At 46.8% G+C, this 20,207-nt stretch overlaps 1 protein-coding gene across 1 annotated transcript in view; it reads right to left on the reverse strand.

Annotated features, from left to right (window-relative positions):
• ELP3 (elongator acetyltransferase complex subunit 3) overlaps positions 1 to 20,207 on the reverse strand; it is a 238,366-nt gene that overhangs the window by 42,502 nt on the left and 175,657 nt on the right. Inside the window, exons 13-14 of the mRNA XM_082251144.1 lie at positions 19,537 to 19,764; positions 14,479 to 14,560 (exon numbers count right to left, since the gene is read on the reverse strand). Coding sequence (XP_082107270.1) covers positions 14,479 to 14,560; positions 19,537 to 19,764 — 310 coding nt within the window. The remainder of the gene's footprint in view (positions 1 to 14,478; positions 14,561 to 19,536; positions 19,765 to 20,207) is intronic.

Here is a 20,207-nt window from a genome sequence, read left to right on the forward strand (position 1 = left end):
TAATGCTCCTCACATCCGGCAAAGAGGAGGAAATGCTGGTGACTGGCACATACTGGAATCTGAAGGTAGGCGCCCTTGATGTCGATAGAATTGAGAAAATCCCCCTGATGTAGGGATGCCACTACTGTGCAAATGGACTTCATTCTGAACTTCTGTCATCCAAGGAAGCTCCAAACAGGTGATCCCCCACAAATGGGAAACCAGATAAGACCTTCTTAGAAGTCTGATCCACGGACCAGCATTTCAGCCAGATAATACGCCGAAGGACCACTGCTGGAAATCAAAGGAGCCGCATCCAAAGAGGCATCACAGAAACTGTAGCCCCTGGACCAATTGATTAGCCAACTCCGCAAAGGCAGGGGGAAGCTGTTCCCTCTCCAGGTCCCAGCATAATAGTTTAGCCCACTCGGTCAGTTTGTGACACCAGGGCAATAGTAAATACCGGCCTAAGTGCCGAACCAGCCACAGTGAACATATGGCGGATCAAAGCCTCCGACCTCCTAGCAGCCAGATCTTTAAAGGCCGGGGACTCCTCAACCGGAATGAAGGTAGCTTTATTTACCCTGAAAATCGGTGAGTCCCCTACAGGTGGGACTGTCCACTTTTTAATCAGGAAATCCTCAAAAGGATACCGCATCGCAAAATGCTTAGGGACCGCAAAAGTGAGTTTTGGACAAGTCCACTGTTTAGTGACAAGATTATCAAAGTAAGTGGGAGGGGGGAAAGAAACACCCTCGCCATCTTGGAGGGACTGTGGGTGCCAAAAGGGACCGGCGCCTCCAACGCAGCATCAGCCGCATCCTCCATTTATAACGTTTCACGCACTGACACAATCAGCGCATCCACCAGCGCCTTTTCATGTGCGGCTAGAGGAGCAGAGGAATCATCCTCACTATCTGAGGACACAGACCCAGAAGGGTAACTCGCATCCTCGGTGGCCGAATCAGATTCAGGATCACAGAGCACTACCACTGCTATAGGAGAGAGAGGGAGAGGAAACCCTACCACCACTGATCAGGCACTTACAGCACCAGGCAAACTGCACACCATGCGGCGATCAGAAAGAGAAAAATCCAGAAGTCAGCACTAGGGGATAAAGAGGGGCTCCCACTGCTTAAATCACCATCTCATAGCTTCAAAAACATGGCCGTCGCCATTTTCAGTGAGAAAACCACAAGAAAATGGCCGCCGAGGCTACACAAACATGGCCACCAATCTACAGCACAAAAGGCCACAAGAAAATGGTGGCCAGGCGCGGTGCCATGCGGGTCCAGGAGGGACCCCAGGAGTACCAAACACGATCCCAGAAGTAAGGGGGGCCCTGGCAGGAGCCCCCACCAGGTACAATCCCCTTCCAAAGGTTGATCTTCCTGTCGCCGACTCGACACTCCAGACCGCTCCCCCCCCCCCCCATCGCCAGCTCGACACCTCAGACCAACCTAAAAGGTATGGCCAACCAATGGGGGGGGGGGGGGGGGGTTGGAGGGAGGGTGTGGGCGGATGGGGGGTAACAAGTCTGCAGAGGACTACTGAGAAGGGGGGGATGCTGCATGGGAAGGAGGGGAACCCAGGGGTCTGACAGTCCCAGGGAGGGGCCCACGTCCACCCCAAAAACCTCCAGGGCTAGGGGGGGGACAGCTACTTACCATACCAGGAACAGAGTGGGCACCGCTCCTGACAGACCACCGCTCCATCAGAATAAGGGGGCTGTCGGCCAAGAAGAACGCTGCGACTCAGGCCGAGGCCAGGTTGTATGCGCCTTCGCAAGACTTAACTCCCAGGCCAGCCCCCATCCAGTGGGGCTATGTCGCGTTCGACCTAGCGCGGAGCTGAGGCCTGCGCTCGCTCGCTAGCCAGACTGGGGGGACCCTCTGGATCTGGATTATCTAGTCGTCGCCCAGTCCAACAGTTGATAGTAGATTCTCACAGGAACAAAATAACAAAGAAAAAAAAAATTCCATTTAAAAAGAGAAAAGAATTGCCAGGACCAGAGATCCCAGAGAGGAACTAGGTCCTTACTCCTGCCTATAGCAGAGAGCGGGAGTATACCCACTGGGACTGCCCCAGAGGCATAGTCAAGCTTTTTCCTGCCTAGTGTCCTACTCCTGTAGGGGGCAGTATAACCCAATGGTCAAGAAGATAAGGAGCCATGTCCGTCAATGAAGGAAAGAGAAATGTATACCTGCATCATTTTATTTGAATGTGGTGTGCTCAGGCCCTATAAAAAGAACGTTTTTTTTTTGCCTTGGGACCGAGTTGGGCCATGCAGCTGGGAAAGAGCCCTTAGTTCCCATTCACACCAGCTGCCTATAATGTGTTCACACTGGTTTGTGTTGAGCCTTCCTCAGGTATTTGGGTTGTTGTATTCCAATAAGGATTCTATTACTGCTTTTCATATAGGCCGTACTTAGCAGGATTGTTAATTAAAATTCAGGCAATCTCGTTGACACATTTCCTCCTCTGAGATTTTTTTACATGTAAATAACCATTTCTCTCCATCCAGATAGATGTAACAAATTACCTTTATTCTCTGTGTACCCTGTTTAAATAAGCAGCAACACTCAAAATACAATTAGGACTCCGGCAGTGTTTGCTACTAAAATGTCAAGCGATAAGAGAGCCGAATGAGGGGCCAATTCTACAGTTAATTCTGTATAAATTAAGGAACGATAATAACTAACCAGCTCACAAATAAAGAGCATCTGTATTACTGTAAACAAAATATGTGGAGAATAGGAGTAGCAGACATAAAAGTCGTGGAGGAGGGTTGGGAAAGTAGGGATTGTAGAGAATGAGTGTAGGGAACATGGGGTTGTGGAGAACTAGGGTAGGGAGTCTTAGGGGTTGCAGAAAACGATGGTGGGGGATGTGAGCACTGTTCGGGAGGTTTGGGAATGTAGGGCTTGTAGAGAATGAGGGTCAGGGGACAAAAGGGTTGTGGAGTATAAGGGTCAGGGGGCCGGGGTTGTGAAGTAGGAGGGTGGGGGATGTACAATGAAGGAGATGTAAGGGTTGTGAAAAAGGTTTGTAGATTAACGGGTTGTGGAGAATGAGTGTTAGGGACTATGGGGTAGCGGAGCTGGATTGTAGGGAATGTAGGGGTCTTGGAGAACAATGGTTGGAGATGAAGGGGTTGTGGACATAGGGGTTTTGATGGAGGAGAGCAGGGGACATACAGGTTGTAGAGAAGGAGGGTAGGGAAATGTAAAAGTTGTGGCGAAGGAGGGTAGAGGATGTGTGGGTTGTGGAGAAGGAGGGTAGAGCACTTAGGGGTTGTAGACAAGGAGGGTTGTGGTCAATACGGTTGTGGAGAAAAAGGGTTTGTGGATGTAGGGGTTGTGGAAAAGGAGGGTAGGGAATGTAGGGGTTGTGGAGAAGTAGGGTAGAGGATTGTAGGAGTGGTGGAGAAGGAGGGTCGGGGTTGTAGGAGTTGTGGAGGAGGCGGGTTGGGGGTCTTAGGAGTTGTGGAGAAGGAAGGTAGAAGATGTGAGGATGTAAGGGTTGTGGAGAAGGAGGGTAGAGGATGTAGGGGCTGTGGAGAAGGAGGGTAGGGGATGTAGGGGTTGTGGAGAAGTAGGGTAGAGGATGTAGGAGTGGTGGAGAAGGAGGGTTGGGGGCATAGGAGTGGTGGAGAAGGAGGGTTGGGGTCGTAGGAGTTGTGGAGGAGGCGGGTTGGGGGTCTTAGGAGTTGTGGAGAAGGAAGGTATAAGATGTGAGGATGTAAGGGTTGTGGAGAAGGAGGGTAGAGGATGTAGGGGCTGTGGAGAAGGAGGGTAGGGGATGTAGGGTTTGTGGAGAAGTAGGGTAGAGTATGTAGGAGTGGTGGAGAAGGAGGGTTGGGGGCATAGGAGTGGTGGAGAAGGAGGGTTGGGGTCGTAGGAGTTGTGGAGGAGGCGGGTTGGGGGTCTTAGGAGTTGTGGAGAAGGAAGGTAGAAGATGTGAGGATGTAGGGGTTGTGGAGAAGGAGGGTTGGGGTCAAAGCGGTTGTGGAGAAAGAGGGTTAGGGTCAAAGCAGTTGTGGAGAAAGAGGGTTGGGGTCGAAGCGGTTGTGGAGAAAGTGGGTTGGGGTCGAAGCGGTTGTGGAGAAAGAGGGTTGGGGCCAAAGCAGTTGTGGAGAAAGCGGGTTGGGGCCAAAGCAGTTGTATAGAAAGAGGGTTGGGGAGGGGGGGTCGAAGCAGTTGTCGAGAAAGAGGATTGGGGTTGAAGGAGTGGTGGAAAAAGATGGTTGTTTGTAGGTGTTGTGGAAAAGGAGGGTAGGGGACACGGGACACAGGGGTTGGGGAGGATGAGGGTAGGGGACAAAGGGGTTGTGGAGAATGAGGATAAGGGGCATAGGGGTTGTGGAGAATGAGGGTAGGGAACATAGCGGTAGTGTAGTCAATCATCACTGTCTGCTCTGACCCATACCCCCCCCCCCACTCAATGAAGTGTTGGACTGTGGAGGCGCGGGGGTGGCTGCCTTGCGGCTCCCTAAGAGGCTGAGCCAGGTGCCGGTTCAGGGTTCTGGGTGGATCTCAATCATATGGTTGCAATCTTTCCCCACCCTCGACCGTCTCTGTGACTTTAGCCCACGGAAGGCTTCTGCTGAAAACGGGTCACGAACGAACTGCACTCCTGTGATCCAGAGGAGAAGTACAGCCAAATAAGCTTTGGCTGTACTTCGCCTTTTATTGTCACTACCACAAACCTTAGAGTTAGTAGTTTTCCCCTCTACTCTTGTTTTGGTAGCAACTCACAAATATGGATTGGGAGAAGTGTCTGAGCTCCCAAAAAGCATTGGATCACTTTCTCTACTGATTATCTGAAAAAGGAAATTTTGGACCCCCATTAGGCCTCCTACTATATTTAGTTGAGCAATAAAAACCTGAAAGGAGTTCCAACTATTTTCCTACGTAGTTTTTGCTTTAGATATATTTCAGTTTCAACTAATCAGGACCCTCAGAAGTCAAATTTTTGCCTTGAACTCCTCTCGTATGATGTTGCAATTCACTTTTGGGTATACGAAGGTGCCTAGGCACAGCCTTACAACTGGATATCAGCAGTGTGCGGTCAGGGCCGGCCTTAGGTGTTCAAGCGCCCTGTGCGAGCTGATCCTGTGGCGCCCCCAGCCCCCCACCAGCGCCCTGCACATTTTTTCTTGCACTTTTTTTGCACTTCATTTGACTTTTTTTTTTTATGATCACTACAAACTTAGCCCCCTTTACATTAGAGACCCCCCTTACATCAGAGACCCCCAATGGAGCCCCCCTTACAACAGAAACCCCCCAACAGAGCCCCCTTACAACAGAAACCCCCCACAGAGGCCCCACTTACATCAGAGACCCCCACACAGAGCCCCCTTACATCAGAGACCCCCCACACACAAAGCCCCCTTTACATCAGAGACCCCCCACACAGAGCCCCCTCCTTAAATTTGATGCAGGAGAGAGCTTACTTACCTTAGTATGGAGGCTTACCACGAGAAGAAGGGGCGGGAGGAGGAGGAGAAGGGGCGGGAGGAGGGGGAGCCGACGATCTCTCCTCTGGCGTCCCTGGCCTGGAGAGGAGGGGATCGGTCAGTGGCGGCGGATCTGAGGCTGAGTTGTGTGTGATACACAGCTCAGCCCTGCAGCTATAGAAGACACAGGCACAGACGCACAGCGGAAGGTAAGCGGCGGCCATGGCCTGTGTTAACCCTCTCCATGCCGCGGTCGCCGCTTACCTCCCACTGTGCGGCCTGATCATGTATGAGCTGCGATGGCCACACGGCGCCCCTTTTGCCCATGGCGCCCTGTGCGCCGCACAGCTCGCACACCCCAAAGGCCGGCCCTGTGTGCGGTCATCTAGGACAGGTTCCTCCATCCTTGAAGAACGCTATTCTCATGAGATCTGGGGGGAGGGGGGAGGTCTTCCTGAGCATTATAGTAAAATTTGGTGAAGTCAGCCCAGCGCTGCTCACTGTTCTCCTTGCTGGAGGGGAAGCTGTATCTGGGGACCTACAATGCAAGGATCCCCTTGCCTCATCACATCGGAGGATCTGCTATCTCCACCTCTCCAGCTGCCTTTGACACAGCATTGCAAATCAGTTCTGGGGAAAAGCACACAGGCAATACTAACAACTAGTCCTAGTCCACTTTAAGGCTTAACATTCCCGTGACCCTAAACACTACAACAGGATTTCTTTACAGCAGTCCTATGCAAACTGGGTGGCCATTGATATGGGTCCAAGGTTCAAAATTTTGAATACAATAGCCAATAGTTTGTAATGAAAAAAGAAAAACCTAAAAACAGAAAATCTGTCTGTGTTCACACTTGGTCATGTGACCTCACGACGACTGTTAAAAGTAGAATGTTACCTAGAGTTCCCCTTTATGCTCCTACAGAAGTCTCTGGGTAATCGAATTGCATTAAGACAGATAATGAGAGGATTACGTTTTATCGGTCAATAACAATTATTTCAATAGGAGTCATCAAAAAAATAACTAAGCAATTTACCAGCCAATTATATTATAATCAATGTGGTTATCCACGGCTGAGCATGGGAAGAATCATTGGCCTTTCTTCGGTATTTCCTATTTTTCTACAGCAGTACCGGCGTTTTAACTGTAAATATCCCGCTAAAGCTGGTTTACAGGTGACACGGTGATATAAAAACCAGGTCCCTGTGTAGTTCCCGGCTGTGTTCACAAATGTCTGACATAGATCAGCCCCCTGCTGCAGCCTCTCATCTAGTGATTTACTACAAAGTTACAATGTACAGTCTGATCACTGGGGCAGGGGAGACTGTGGAAATGCTTCCCTCCTGCCTGCAGCAGACTAATGACATTATCTCAATCTAGTTTCATTCGAATTTTGATTTTGGGGGGTCCAGGAAAGATGAAATAGAAGCAGATTAAATTTTAATGCACCTTGCCCTTTATATCATCTCTCATAGACCTTATAACACACAGGCTTCTCTCTCCATCATCCACATTAGTTTCATCCTCGAGGACACATAAATGGCATCCTAAAACCTATGGATTGTCACCAAGTAGAAGCGAACACTCCCTCCTTCATCCGGGAACGAGGACACTCAATGACTACTAAACCACCTGTCAGTTTTAATCAGGATTCTCCATCCTGGACAATCGCTGCTGTTATCGGCTTCCCCTGCGTGAGCCTACAATGGCGGCATTTATAAAAGACATGCCAGACAGCGTGGGTGTCTCTCACATAGAAACAGAAGCTTATCAAGTCGAATGAATGAAATACACAGTAGTGGATTCTAACACAAAGATTTCATGAGTGCATCACAACGTTGGATACATATGTGAACTCTTCTACCTGGATAGATAGTACAGATACATACTTTATAATTAAGCATCTTTCTCTATACTATATACAATCTCTCTCCTCCTCTCTCTGTATCTATATATAACAACTATGCAATATACACTACATTACCAAAAGAATTGGGATGCCTGCCTTTACACGCACATGAACTTTAATGGCATCCCAGTCTTAGTCTGTAGGGTTCAATATTGAGTTGTTCCACCATTTGCAGCTATAACAGGTCCGGCATCTACCCTTCTCTGGAGGTTGTGTGGGACGGTCGTTTGTTTGGAAGTAACACTCTGGCTTGGTGGTGTGTGGATGGGCTCTCCCGTCAGCCTGTTTATGATTTGGCGGTGCTGTGGACCCCTTGGAGAGTGTCCTCATTTGACTGCAATGGACTCTGGTTCTAGGCGGGGCTGGTCTTCTCCTGCTTGTAGGCTTACGATTGTTAGTAATGCCTCTTCCATTAGGAAATCTTTGATCTTGGTTTGTCTTTTTCATACTCCAAATACATTGGGTGTGAAGGCGACATCATCCCTCACTACATCCCACAGATTACTTTTTTGATTTTAAATACTGGATATTTGACACTCTGCACTTATTTGCGATATATATATATATATATATATATATATACACATATATACACATATATACACACACACACACATACCTGTTGGATCCTGAAGAAGCTTTACCAGCGAAACTCGTTGATCAGTCAGTGAACCACATTGTATATAAATAAATTATCAAGCGTCATTTGGCGTAGATGTACCGATATTTAAGTATAGAATATTTTAATGTTTGTAACATTACGTTTTTGTACAAATAAAATACTGTTCTTTTATGTAACATTTTGGGAAAAAATTTGTGGCACATTTAAATCCCCTCTGTCCGGGTGTGGTAGATTAAATCCCCTCTAGTGTTCCCATTCCCCTTTTCCTCAGTTGTCACTTCTATACCTGGTCTCTACAGATTCGATATATATATTTCGGGGACAGTGCCTTTACTTGTATAGCCAATCATCCTCCACACAATTCTCCTTTGCAGCTATAACAGCTTCAACTCTTCTGGGAAGGCTGTCCACAAGGTTTAGGAGTGTGTCTATAGAAAGGTTTGACCATTCTTCCAGAAGCGCATTTGAGAGGCCAAGCACTGATTTTGGATGAGAAGCCCTGGTTTGCAGTCTCCGGTCAAATTCATCCCAAAAGTGTTCTATCGGGTTGAGGTCAGGACTCTGTGCAGGTCAGTCAAGTTCCTCCACCCCAAACTTGCTCATCCATGTCTTTATGGACCTTGCTTTGTGCACTGGTCTAAATTATTTGGTGGAGGGGGGATTATGGTGTGGAATTGTTTTTCCGAGGGTTGGCTTGGCCCCTTAGTTCCAGTGAATGGAACGCTTAAGGCGTCGGCATACCACGACAATTTGGACAATTTCATGCTCCCAACTTTGTGGGAACAGTTTGGGGATGGCCCCTTCCTGTTCCAACACGACTACACACCAGTGCACAAAGCAAGGTCCATAAAGACATGGATGAGCGAGTTTGGGGTGGAAGAATTTGACTGGCCTACACATGCCTTAAAGCGGAGTTCCGGGCACAGAATTTTTTTTTTTTTTTTTAATGTCCCCCAAACAGTGACCCTTAGACCTCTATACATCCGCTAATCCTGTTTCTTACAATGAAATAATCGGTTTGCACGTATAAAATCTTACTTTATAAAATGTATGACGAGCGCCGCCATCTTTGTATTGGATCGCCGAGTCCGTTGTGGGGAAATGTCTTCCCTTCTTCCTTGTTCTAGTGGGCGGAGGCCTGTGAGTCCAGCGCAAAATCTCGCGCATGCCCAGTACTATGCGATCGGCATAGTACTGGTTTCCATAGGGACGGTGTTGTGACAGAATGCTATACCCGCTCAGATTGCTATACCCTCGTCACTTCCGCCCCGGTGCGCATGCGCACAAGGCATTCTGGAGGTCCGATGAACAGCTGACTGAGAAGAGGCGGGGCTGAGGCATCATCGAGTTCTTACAGGGGGCGGGGAAGGGAGGATTAGGAGACTTGCGGCCGTGTAATAAATGTATTAAAAGTAGTTCCTTCGGTACTGTATACTAAATAATAAATTAATAATAATAAAATAATGAATATTAGTATTATTTAGTATACAGTACCGAAGGAACTACTTTTAATACATTTATTACACGGCCGCAAGTCTCCTAATCCTCCCCGCCCCGCCCCCTGTAAGAACTGAAGAAGATGATATTTGCATCCGTACCGCCTCCTCTCATGTGTACCACCTCCTCTCAGGTCTACTAATTCTCCCTGCCCCGACCCCTGTATGAACTCGATGACGCCTCAGCCCCGCCTCTTCTCAGTCAGCTGTTCATCGGACCTCTAGAATGCCTAGTGCGCATGCGCACCGGGGCCATCCTCCGCCTCCCGGAAGCTAACATCGCGTCATTTCCTGTTTGGAAATAATGCGATGAGAAGAGTGGCCGGCTGCCTACGTCACTGCACATTGCATCCTGGGAGCGACGAGTAAGAGTTCCCATGACGCATTGCGGGACAGGAAGTGCCGGGGCGAGCCGCGGCTCAGGAAGGAGGAAGTCGATGGAAAGGGGAGTATATAATCCTCTCTAAAAAAAAAAAAAAAAAGGCCGGAATATCCAATTCTGGCACAGCAAAGGATAAGGAAGCACATGCAGTAAATTTTACAGACACGATTCTGTGCCCGGAACTCCGCTTTAAGGAGGAAGGGGGAATAGGGATTATTTTTTGATGTTTTGACTATTGTATTGTTATTTTCTGCTGCACTTAGTGATGCGCATTATGTTTCTCTTCTTTTTTTTTTTGTCTATTCATAAAACTAATAAAAATAATTTTCCAAAGAAAAAAAAAAACAACTTAGTTCCCTTCACTGGAACTAAGGGGCCAGACCCAACCCCTGAAAGACAACTGCACACCATAATCCCCCCTCTACCAAATTATTTGGACCAGTGAACAAAGCAAGGTCCATAAAGACATGGATGAGTGAGTTTGAAATAGAGAAACTTGACTGGCCTGCACAGAGTCCTGACCTCAACCCGATAGAACACCTTTAGAATGAATTAGAGCGGAGACTGCGAGTCATGCATTCTATCCAACACCAGTGCCTGACCTCACAAATGCGCTTCTGGAAGAATGGTCAAACATTCCCATAGACACACTCCTAAATCTTGTGGACAGCCTTCCCAGAAGAGTTGAAGCTGTTATAGCTGCAAAGTGTGGGCCAACTCAATATTGAACCCTACAGACTAAGACTGGGATGCCATTAAAGTTCATGTGTGTGTGTGTGTGTGTGTGTGTGTGTGTGTGTGTGCAAAAGCAGGCGTTTCAATACTTTTAACAATATAGTGTATATACAGGTGCATCTCAAAAAATTAGAATATCAAAAAGTTAATTTATTTTAGCAATTCAATTCAAAAAGTGAAACGCATATATTATATAGATAGATTATATAAATGGCCTTTGCTTTACAGTCCTCTCAAGGCTGTGGTTATCCCTGTTGCTTGTGCACCCACCTTTTTCTACCACACTTTTCCTTCCACTCAACTTTTTATTAATATGCTTGGATACAGCACTCTGTGAACAGCCAGTTTCTTTAGCATTGACCTTTTGTAACTTACCCTCTTTGTGGAGGGTGGAGGGTGTCAATGACTGACTTCTGAACAACTGTTCCTCATGATTGTGTAACCTACTGAACCAGATTGAGAGACCATTTAAAGGCTCAAGAAAGTGTTTGAGTTAATTAGCGGATTCGAGGGGGAGAGTGGCTGAGATTAGGAGGATGCTCTTAAAGGGAGTGCTCCCAATCTCAGTTTGTTACCTATATAAATGGCACCTGTCCATAGAAGCAATCAATCAGATTCCAATCTCCCACCATGGCCAAGACCAAAGAGCTGTCCAAGGATGTGAGGGACAAGATGGAAGACCTACACAAGGCTGGAATGGGCTACAGGACCATCGCCAAACAGCTTGGTGAGAGGGTGACAACACCTGATGCGATTATTCGCAAATGGGAGAAACACAAACAAAGTGTCAATCTACCTCGGTCTGGGGCTCCATGCAAGATCTCACCTCCTGGAGATTCAATGATCATGAGAGCGGTGAGGAATCAGCCCAGAACTACACAGGAGAATCTTGTCAATGATCTCAAGGCAGATAGGACTATAGTCACCAAGAAAACAATTGGTAACACACTACACCGTGAAGGACTGAAATCCTCCAGTGCCCGCAAGAACATGTACAGGCTCGACTGAAGTTTACTGAAGTTTACTAATGAACATTTGAATGATTCAGAGGAGAACTGGGTGAAAGTGTGTTGTGGTCAGATGAGACCAAATCGAGGAGGAATGCTGCCTATGACCCCAAGAACACCATCCCCACCGTCAAACATGGAGGTGGAAACATTATGCTTTGGGGTGTTTTTCTGCTAAGGGGACAAGACAACTTCACTGCATCAAAAGGGACAATGGACAGGGCCATATACCATCAAATCTTGGGTGAGAACTTCCTTCTCTCATCATATTGAGTAAAAAAAAAAAAAAAGAAAATATCCTGATCACCTCCCCAAAGTAGTACAGTGTTACTATGGTAACACTGTATTGCTCTGGTTTCTGTATGTAAAGTAAACTGTAAAGTAAACTGTGTGAAAGTAAACCAATAAACACTGGTTAGGCACACAAAAAAAAAAAAAAAAAGCTAGCCAGGGCATTGGAAATGGGACGTGGATGGGTTTTCCAGCATGACAATGACCCAAAACACACGGCCAAGGCAAGAAAGGAGTGGCTCAAGAGCAAGCACATTAAGGTCCTGGAGTGGCCTAGCCAGTCTCTAAACCCGAATCTCATGGAAAATATGTGGAGGGAGCTGAAGGTTCGAGTTACCAAAACGTCAGCCTCAAAACCTTAAAGACTTGGAGAGGATCTGTAAAGAGGAGTGGGACAAAATCCCTCCTGAGATGTGTGCAAACCTGGTGGCCAACTACAAGAAACGTCTGACCTCTGTGATTGCCAACAAGGGTTTCTCCACCAACTACTAAGTCATGGTTTGCGAAGGGGTCAAATACTTATTTCACTCATTAAAACGCAAATCAATTTATGAGACCCCGTTCACACTGGGGCGACCTGTGTGGCGACCTGGTCACCTGACAGGTCGCCGTAGGTCGCTTGCCATAGAGAAGCTGTGGACCCGTTCTAATAGGTGCGACACAAGTCGCTCCGACTTAGAAAAAGGGTCCGGAGCTTATTTGGGGCGACCCGGAGCGACCTGCATTGACTTCAATGATATGAAGTCCGTGCCGGCCACTCCGATGTCGCTGTGCGAGCTGCGCACTGCGACCTGTGAGGTCGCCCCGGCAAGTAGCGTCGCCCCAGTGTGAACGGGGTCTAACTGTTTTGAAATGTATTTTTCTGGATTGTTTTGTTGCTATTCTGTCTCTCAAGGCCCGTACACACGTACCGATCGTCGGCATACAAACGTCGGCGGACGAAAGATCTGCCGATTGTACGCGTGTTAGTATGGTGCCTCCGACAGATGTCTGCGCACAATCCGCGGACAAAAGTCTTTCGTGCAAACATGAAAATTTTTGTCTGCGGACACCAGAACGGACGATTGTTCGCCTGTCAGTACAGAATTCGGCCGACAGACCGCAGATTTGCAAGACTGGGCATGCTCAGAAAATTAAAAACACAGGGAAAGTTAACCATTACATGACATCACTTCTGCAGTCAGCTGAAGTCTGCAGACAAAATTCTTGTGCTGTCCTTGTGCTGTCTTTGCACTTTTCAACAGACACCGACATCCCGGGGAGAAAAGACGAACATTTGTATGCCGACGATCGGTACGTGTGTACGGGGCTTCACTGGTAAAATAAACCGACCAATAATATTATAGACGGATCATTTCTTTGTCAGTGGGCAAACGTACAAAATCAGCAGGGGATCAAATACTTTTTCCCCATCTATCCAGTTTAGCTCCAGAGTAATTTTTTTTCTTTGTCGCATACATGTAAAAATCCTAGTTTTTAGCGTTAACATGACATAAAACCCCCAGAACATTAAATATTTTCTGAAAGCAAAAGCCCTGTAGAATAAAAAGTTGATAAGTGCAAATTTTTGTTTCAAGTGATATTTGAGCAACTGTTTATTAAAACGCACATTTTTAAGAATAAATATAATAAAATGTATTTTAGTGCAAAACCATGCCATATAATACTAATTTCTAATTTTTGGTTAAAATATAAAAAGATAAGGTTCCATCGAGTAAATATATACCAAACGTTCCATTTCTTAAAATTGCGTTTGTCCGCGATATCGCTATAAAAACAAAAACTATGGTGCCCAAAAATCCCCATAGGCGACGCTTTAAAAGCCATTACAGCTCATCAATTTAGGGTTAACTAGGAGCGATTGTGCTATAATTATTGTTCTCATTCTGGCGTTCGTGGCGATATGTTATGTGTGTGGTGCGACCGCGGTTTACATACACGTACACACCCTGGGCGTGTGTTTGCAAAGGTGTGCCAGGCAACGGGGGTTTTGGCAATTTTTAATTTTTTTTATTTATTTTAATATATTTTATCATTTTATCTATTTTTTTTATTTATTTTTTACGTGATTGCTATTGCAAGGGGTTAATAAACCCCTATGTGATAGCATTGGGCAGGTGACAGGTACTCTTTTTGGAGACATTAGGGGTCTAATAGACCCCAGTGTCTCCCCTGCCCTTCACACCATCTAATCGAGCACAGATCGGCTTGGTTAGAGGTGTCTCCCGGCTGTACTGGCCAGGAAAGTGTGCCTATGAAACCGGAAGTGACATCACTCCTGGTTTAATTGTTTGCATGTGAGATCCAGGCATGGATTTGTCTCTCACCTCCAGGGTGTCGGTAAGCATGGGACAGCCCGGGAACCACGAGAGAAGGGCGAGCCGCTGGGGGGAGGGCACCACACGGTCGGCAGCTATGGAGCTGCCGCATCACTTTCATTTTGAAGCCAGCCGCGGACACTACAAAACCTGCACAGGCTGATGGTTGCTACTGCAATCAAAGGTTCACTCTTTGGACGCATGTAGTACGCCCAAAGAGCTGAACTGGATAGACAGCAAACATGAACATACCATAGTATTATAAAATAGAAAAACTCACCGGATATGACTGCAATTTTCCATGAGCCGTGCTCCTCCTGTGCTATCCTCTCTGCTTCCTCCATGAGCAACATCCCAAATCCCTGAGAGCAGAACAGACAGAACTTGTTACTTGCGAAATTTATTAAAAGCCTCTCTATCACCAATGGTAATATTCAAACTGGCACCAGGCAGGCCGGTGGACCAATCCATGCAGAGAACCCCTTTGGTGGACCAATCCACCCAGAGAACCCCCCTTTGGTGGACCAATCCACTCAGAGGAACTCCCTTTGGTGGACCAATCCACTCAAGGGAACTCCCTTTGGTGGACCAATCCACTCAAGGGAACTCCCTTTGGTGGACCAATCCACTCAAGGGAACCCCTTTTGGTGGACCAATCCGCTCAAAGATCTCCCTTTTTTGGACCAATCCACTCAAGGGAACTCCCTTTGGTGGACCAATCCACTCAAGGGAACTCCCTTTGGTGGACCAATCCACTCAAGGGAACTCCCTTTGGTGGACCAATCCACTCAAGGGAACCCCTTTTGGTGGACCAATCCGCTCAAAGATCTCCCTTTTTTGGACCAATCCACTCAAGGGAACTCCCTTTGGTGGACCAATCCACTCAAGGGAACTCCCTTTGGTGGACCAATCCACTCAGAGAACCCCCCCCCCCACCCCTTTGTTGGTTCAATCCACTCAGAGAACCCTCCCCTCCCCATTTTGGTGGACCAATCTACTCTCAGAATCCTCCTTTTCTATACCGGGACACTGATCCTTTACATCAGACGCTTCCTGAGAGTAGGTGCTTCTTGACATACAACCATTGAAAGAAGTAGTAGCAAACCCTCAGCGTTTTCCAGTTTAACACATTGAGCACAGTAAAATAAACATTTCCCAGCAATCTATTTGGTAAATTCTTACCCCAGCACTTGCAGTTTACAATTTTCAATGCCTGTGGCTCCTGCTCGCTCAGTTCTTTCCTGAATTTGCAGTCTTCACAGGAAAGCATTAACAGTGGATAGTGCATTCTTTAGCCACTCTGTTAGCCTGGAGAAGGGAGGGGAGAGGAGGAGGAGGGAGGAGCGGGGGAGTGCCTTGCTATCCTAGGCTATGTGGCTGTGTGTTTCTATTGATGCACACAGTGTAGAGAGACACAACTTCAGTCCCTGCATGCAAGAGGGACTTTATAAGATGCTGCAGGAAATAGGAGTCACCCTAAAACAGCAAACCTGGGGCAGTGGTCATGGCACCAGTTTATACTGAAAAGTCGGCAAGGATCAAAAAATAAAGACGCTGCATACACAGTAAGTGAGAAAGGAGGAGAAGATTTAGAGAGAAAACCTTAAGAGGGGGGGGGTTGAGTAGCTTTCCCTCTTAGAGGGTATCTCTTCTGCCAGCTTTTTAGAAAGGTTTATCTCCAACAGCAAGATAAACTGCAAGCGCTTTGGAGATCTCAGGGCAACCCAGCAATCTACATACCTCATCTAAGGTAAGTGCTCCTCAGGCATTCTGTGGTTTATAAGTTAAATGTTATGAGGAATTGCTCCTCAGGCATTCTATGGTGTGTTCATGTTATGAGGAATTGCTCCTCAGGCATTCTATGGTGTGTTCATGTTATGAGGAATTGCTCCTCAGGCATTCTGTGGTAAGTACATGTTATGAGGAATTGCTCCTCAGGCATTCTATGGTGTGTTCATGTTATGAGGAATTGCTCCTCAGGCATTCTATGGTGTGTTCATGTTATGAGGAATTGCTCCTCAGGCATTCTGTGGTAAGTACATGTTATGAGAAATTGCTCCTTAGGCATTCTATGGTGTGTTCATGTTATGAGGAATTGCTCCTTAGGCATTCTGTGGTAAGTACATGTTATGAGGAATTGCTCCTCAGGCATTCTGCGGTGTGTTCATGTTATGAGGAATTGCTCCTCAGGCATTCTGTGGTAAGTACATGTTATGAGGAATTGCTCCTCAGGCATTCTATGGTGTGTACATGTTATGAGGAATTGCTCCTCAGGCATTCTGTGGTAAGTACATGTTATGAGGAATTGCTCCTCAGGCATTCTATGGTGTGTTCATGTTATGAGAAATTGCTCCTTAGGCATTCTATGGTGTGTTCATGTTATGAGGAATTGCTCCTCAGGCATTCTGTGGTGTGTTCATGTTATGAGGAATTGCTCCTCAGGCATTCTGTGGTAAGTACATGTTATGAGGAATTGCTCCTCAGGCATTCTGTGGTGTGTTCATGTTATGAGGAATTGCTCCTCAGGCATTCTATGGTGTGTACATGTTATGAGGAATTGCTCCACAGGCATTCTGTGGTAAGTACATGTTATGAGGAATTGCTCCTCAGGCATTCTATGGTGTGTTCATGTTATGAGGAATTGCTCCTCAGGCATTCTATGGTGTGTTCATGTTATGAGAAATTGCTCCTTAGGCATTCTATGGTGTGTTCATGTTATGAGGAATTGCTCCTCAGGCATTCTATGGTGTGTACATGTTATGAGGAATTGCTCCTCAGGCATTCTGTGGTGTGTTCATGTTATGAGGAATTGCTCCTCAGGCATTCTATGGTGTGTACATGTTATGAGGAATTGCTCCTCAGGCATTCTATGGTGTGTACATGTTATGAGGAATTGCTCCTCAGGCATTCTGTGGTGTGTACATGTTATGAGGAATTGCTCCTCAGGCATTCTGTGGCGTGGTGTTCATGTTATGAGGAATTGCTCCTCAGGGATTCTATGGTGTGTACATGTTATGAGGGATTGCTCCTCAGGCATTCTATGGTGTGTACATGTTATGAGGAATTGCTCCTCAGGGATTCTATGGTAAGTACATGTTATGAGGAATTGCTCCACAGGCATTCTGTGGCGTGGTGTTCATGTTATGAGGAATTGCTCCTCAGGGATTCTATGGTAAGTACATGTTCTGAGGAATTGCTCCTCAGGCATTCTGTGGTCTGTATGTTCATGTTATGAGGAATTGCTCCTCAGGCATTCTGTGGTCTGTATGTTCATGTTATATCACTATTGGAAAAAAAGCGTCTTGTTGACAGACATTACCTTTCTGATTAAAGAAGTGTGGACAGCACCCCCTGTTGACTCCTCCCACTTTTAAAATGGTAACCTGGTTAAACCCCACACACTTGCGCTGCATATGTTTCCTTGAAAAGGCTGACTTTGTTCCAAGAAACGCAATAGATGAAAATGACCATACGCAAGCTCATGAAGGCATTCTGTGATAAGCTCATGTTATATCACAATTGAAAAACTGACTTCTTGATGGACATCACCCCCTGCACCCTATTGAACCCTCCCACTTTTCTGGTCCTCTGGTTAGGCCCCATGCACATTGCTTGCCTTGGGAAAAGTGCTCAAGAGTTAGGGCAAGCTTCCCTTATAGGCTGTCTGTCTCCTTCCTAGCTGTTGTCAGACTGGTGTCATCAACCAAAGCCCCGTCCATACAGGCCCCTATCTTTTAATCCATCTAGCTTGATTTTTGGTATCTGCCGTGTTTGTTTTCTTCACTCGTTCTATGTCGCTGATAACAAAAATCAAGCTGGCTGAAAAGCTTATTCAACACAAAACCTGAGGAAGTGTAGTTATTTGTCATGAAACGTGTTGTGTTTTATTCCAAAAAATTATTTCAACAAGATCAATCTCCATCCTCCTGCTGAAAACCAAAAAAGGGTTTTTCTTCTCTAGATGTCACCCTGTGATCACTCAGACATGTCCAAGCATAATTTATAGGCGTCAGTGGGATAGTGGCCCTCATGGAAGAATAGCCCCTTTATTTATTGGTGTCAGTGGGACAGTGGGCCCCAGGGGAAAAAAGCCCCTTCAATTCATTGGTGTCAGTAGGATTGTGGCCACCAGTGGGAAAATAGCATCTCAAATCATTGATGTCAGGGGGGGTAGTGGCCCCCCAGGAAAGAATAGCTCCTTAAAATTATTGGTGTCAATGGGAGAGAGCCCCCCCCCCCCCCCTCAAGGGGAGAATAGGTACTCAAATTTTTGGGGTAAAAGGGACAGTGGGATAGTGGGCACCAGGGTAGAAGATCTCCCCAAATCATTGATGTCAGGGGGGTAGTGGCCCCCCAGGAAAGAATGGCTCCTTAAAATTATTGGTGTCAATGGGAGAGAGCCCCCCCCCCCCCCTCAAGGGGAGAATAGGTACTCAAATTTTTGGGGTAAAAGGGACAGTGGGATAGTGGGCACCAGGGTAGAAGATCTCCCCAAAAAATTGATGTCAGGGGGGTAGTGGCCCCCAGGGAAGAATAGCTCCTCAAATTTATTGGTGTCAATGGGAGAGAGCCCCCCCAGGGGAGAATAAGTACTCATAAGTACTCAAATTTTGGGGGTAAAAGGGACAGTGGGCACCAGGGTAGAAGATCTCCCCAAATCATTGATGTCAGGGGGATAGTGGCCCCCAGGGAAGAATAGCTCCTCAAATTTATTGGTGTCAATGGGAGAGAGCCCCCCCAGGGGAGAATAGGTACTCAAATTTTGGGGGTAAAAGGGACAGTGGGCACCAGGGTAGAAGATCTCCCCAAATCTTTGGTGTCAGTGGGATAGTGGCCATTAAGGGAGAATGCCCTTGCCCTATCAAAATCATTGGTGTCCATGGTGAAACTATTTTTTGGTCCATCAGGTGCAGATCATTCCACCCACGGAGTCATTTAAGAGTACTTACCTTAGAAAAAAGTAGCAGCCTGGCTTCTTTAGTGATGCAGAGGATGGGGGCCCAGTGGAGTTTTCTCCAGTCATCAGGTTGACCAGTCTAACTCTATTGTGACACAGTCACAGTCTGATGGAACAGACAGAAGGACGCTGACCGCTGCCGATCAGTTGAGAACCACCGATTTACAATGATGCCCGAGAAAGCAAGGCAGCTAGCACTCTCAGAAGTGAATCACAAAAGGCCAACTTCGTCTTCCTCTCTTTGAACCCAGTAGGGTAGAGTTCAACTGGAGGAGCCCCAAAGTTCAACTGGAAGAGCCCCAAACCCCTCCTGACATTCTCAGACACATAAGGTCCACTCTCAATCATTATTGCCACACACAACGACCGCTCTCCACTCACCTGGTGCTGGAACTTGGATGGGTCTCGGCTGCTGATGGGCACCACACTGCCATAGACGTGAAGCTCCCGCACAATAGACACTCCACCCTTCAGTTCGGGTCTGAACGACTCCGGCGAGCACTTCCGTAGACGCAGCAGGCCAATGAGAATGTCCTGCTCTGGGTCTTCATAGGACAGGAAGGTCTCCCAGCCACCATTGGCCACATAATCTCTTCGAATTAATTCCACCTGGATAGGAGGAGAAACATTAATAATGTAGATTTTAGAAGTGATTATTGAATGCTGCTGCCTGGGAAGGCTTCCCGCCGGCAGAGCACAATAATGCTAATGAATTAGGGATTCCCCCATCAACACGGAGATGATGGAGGAATCAAGCTATATTCTTTCCCGCAACCCATGGTGTAAGGAAAGAAAATTGTATCATCTATGGCTTGTCTTAGATCTACCATACAACTATGTGGCATGAGGGCCTGCCCGATTGTGTAGAAATACAATGCAGTCTATGTAGGTAAAAGGAGATAGCATAGAGATCGTACAGTCAGGTTATAACATGTATGGTGAATTAATAAATGTACATTTTACAATGATAATGCTAAACAGCTAAATATTTCAATGAAATGCATATATGGGAGTTCTTTACCATCCAAAGGATTCATATTTCCACCCATCCC

Source organism: Pelophylax lessonae (genome assembly GCF_965119305.1).
Source record: "Pelophylax lessonae genome assembly, chromosome: 3".
Classification (NCBI taxonomy): domain Eukaryota; kingdom Metazoa; phylum Chordata; class Amphibia; order Anura; family Ranidae; genus Pelophylax; species Pelophylax lessonae.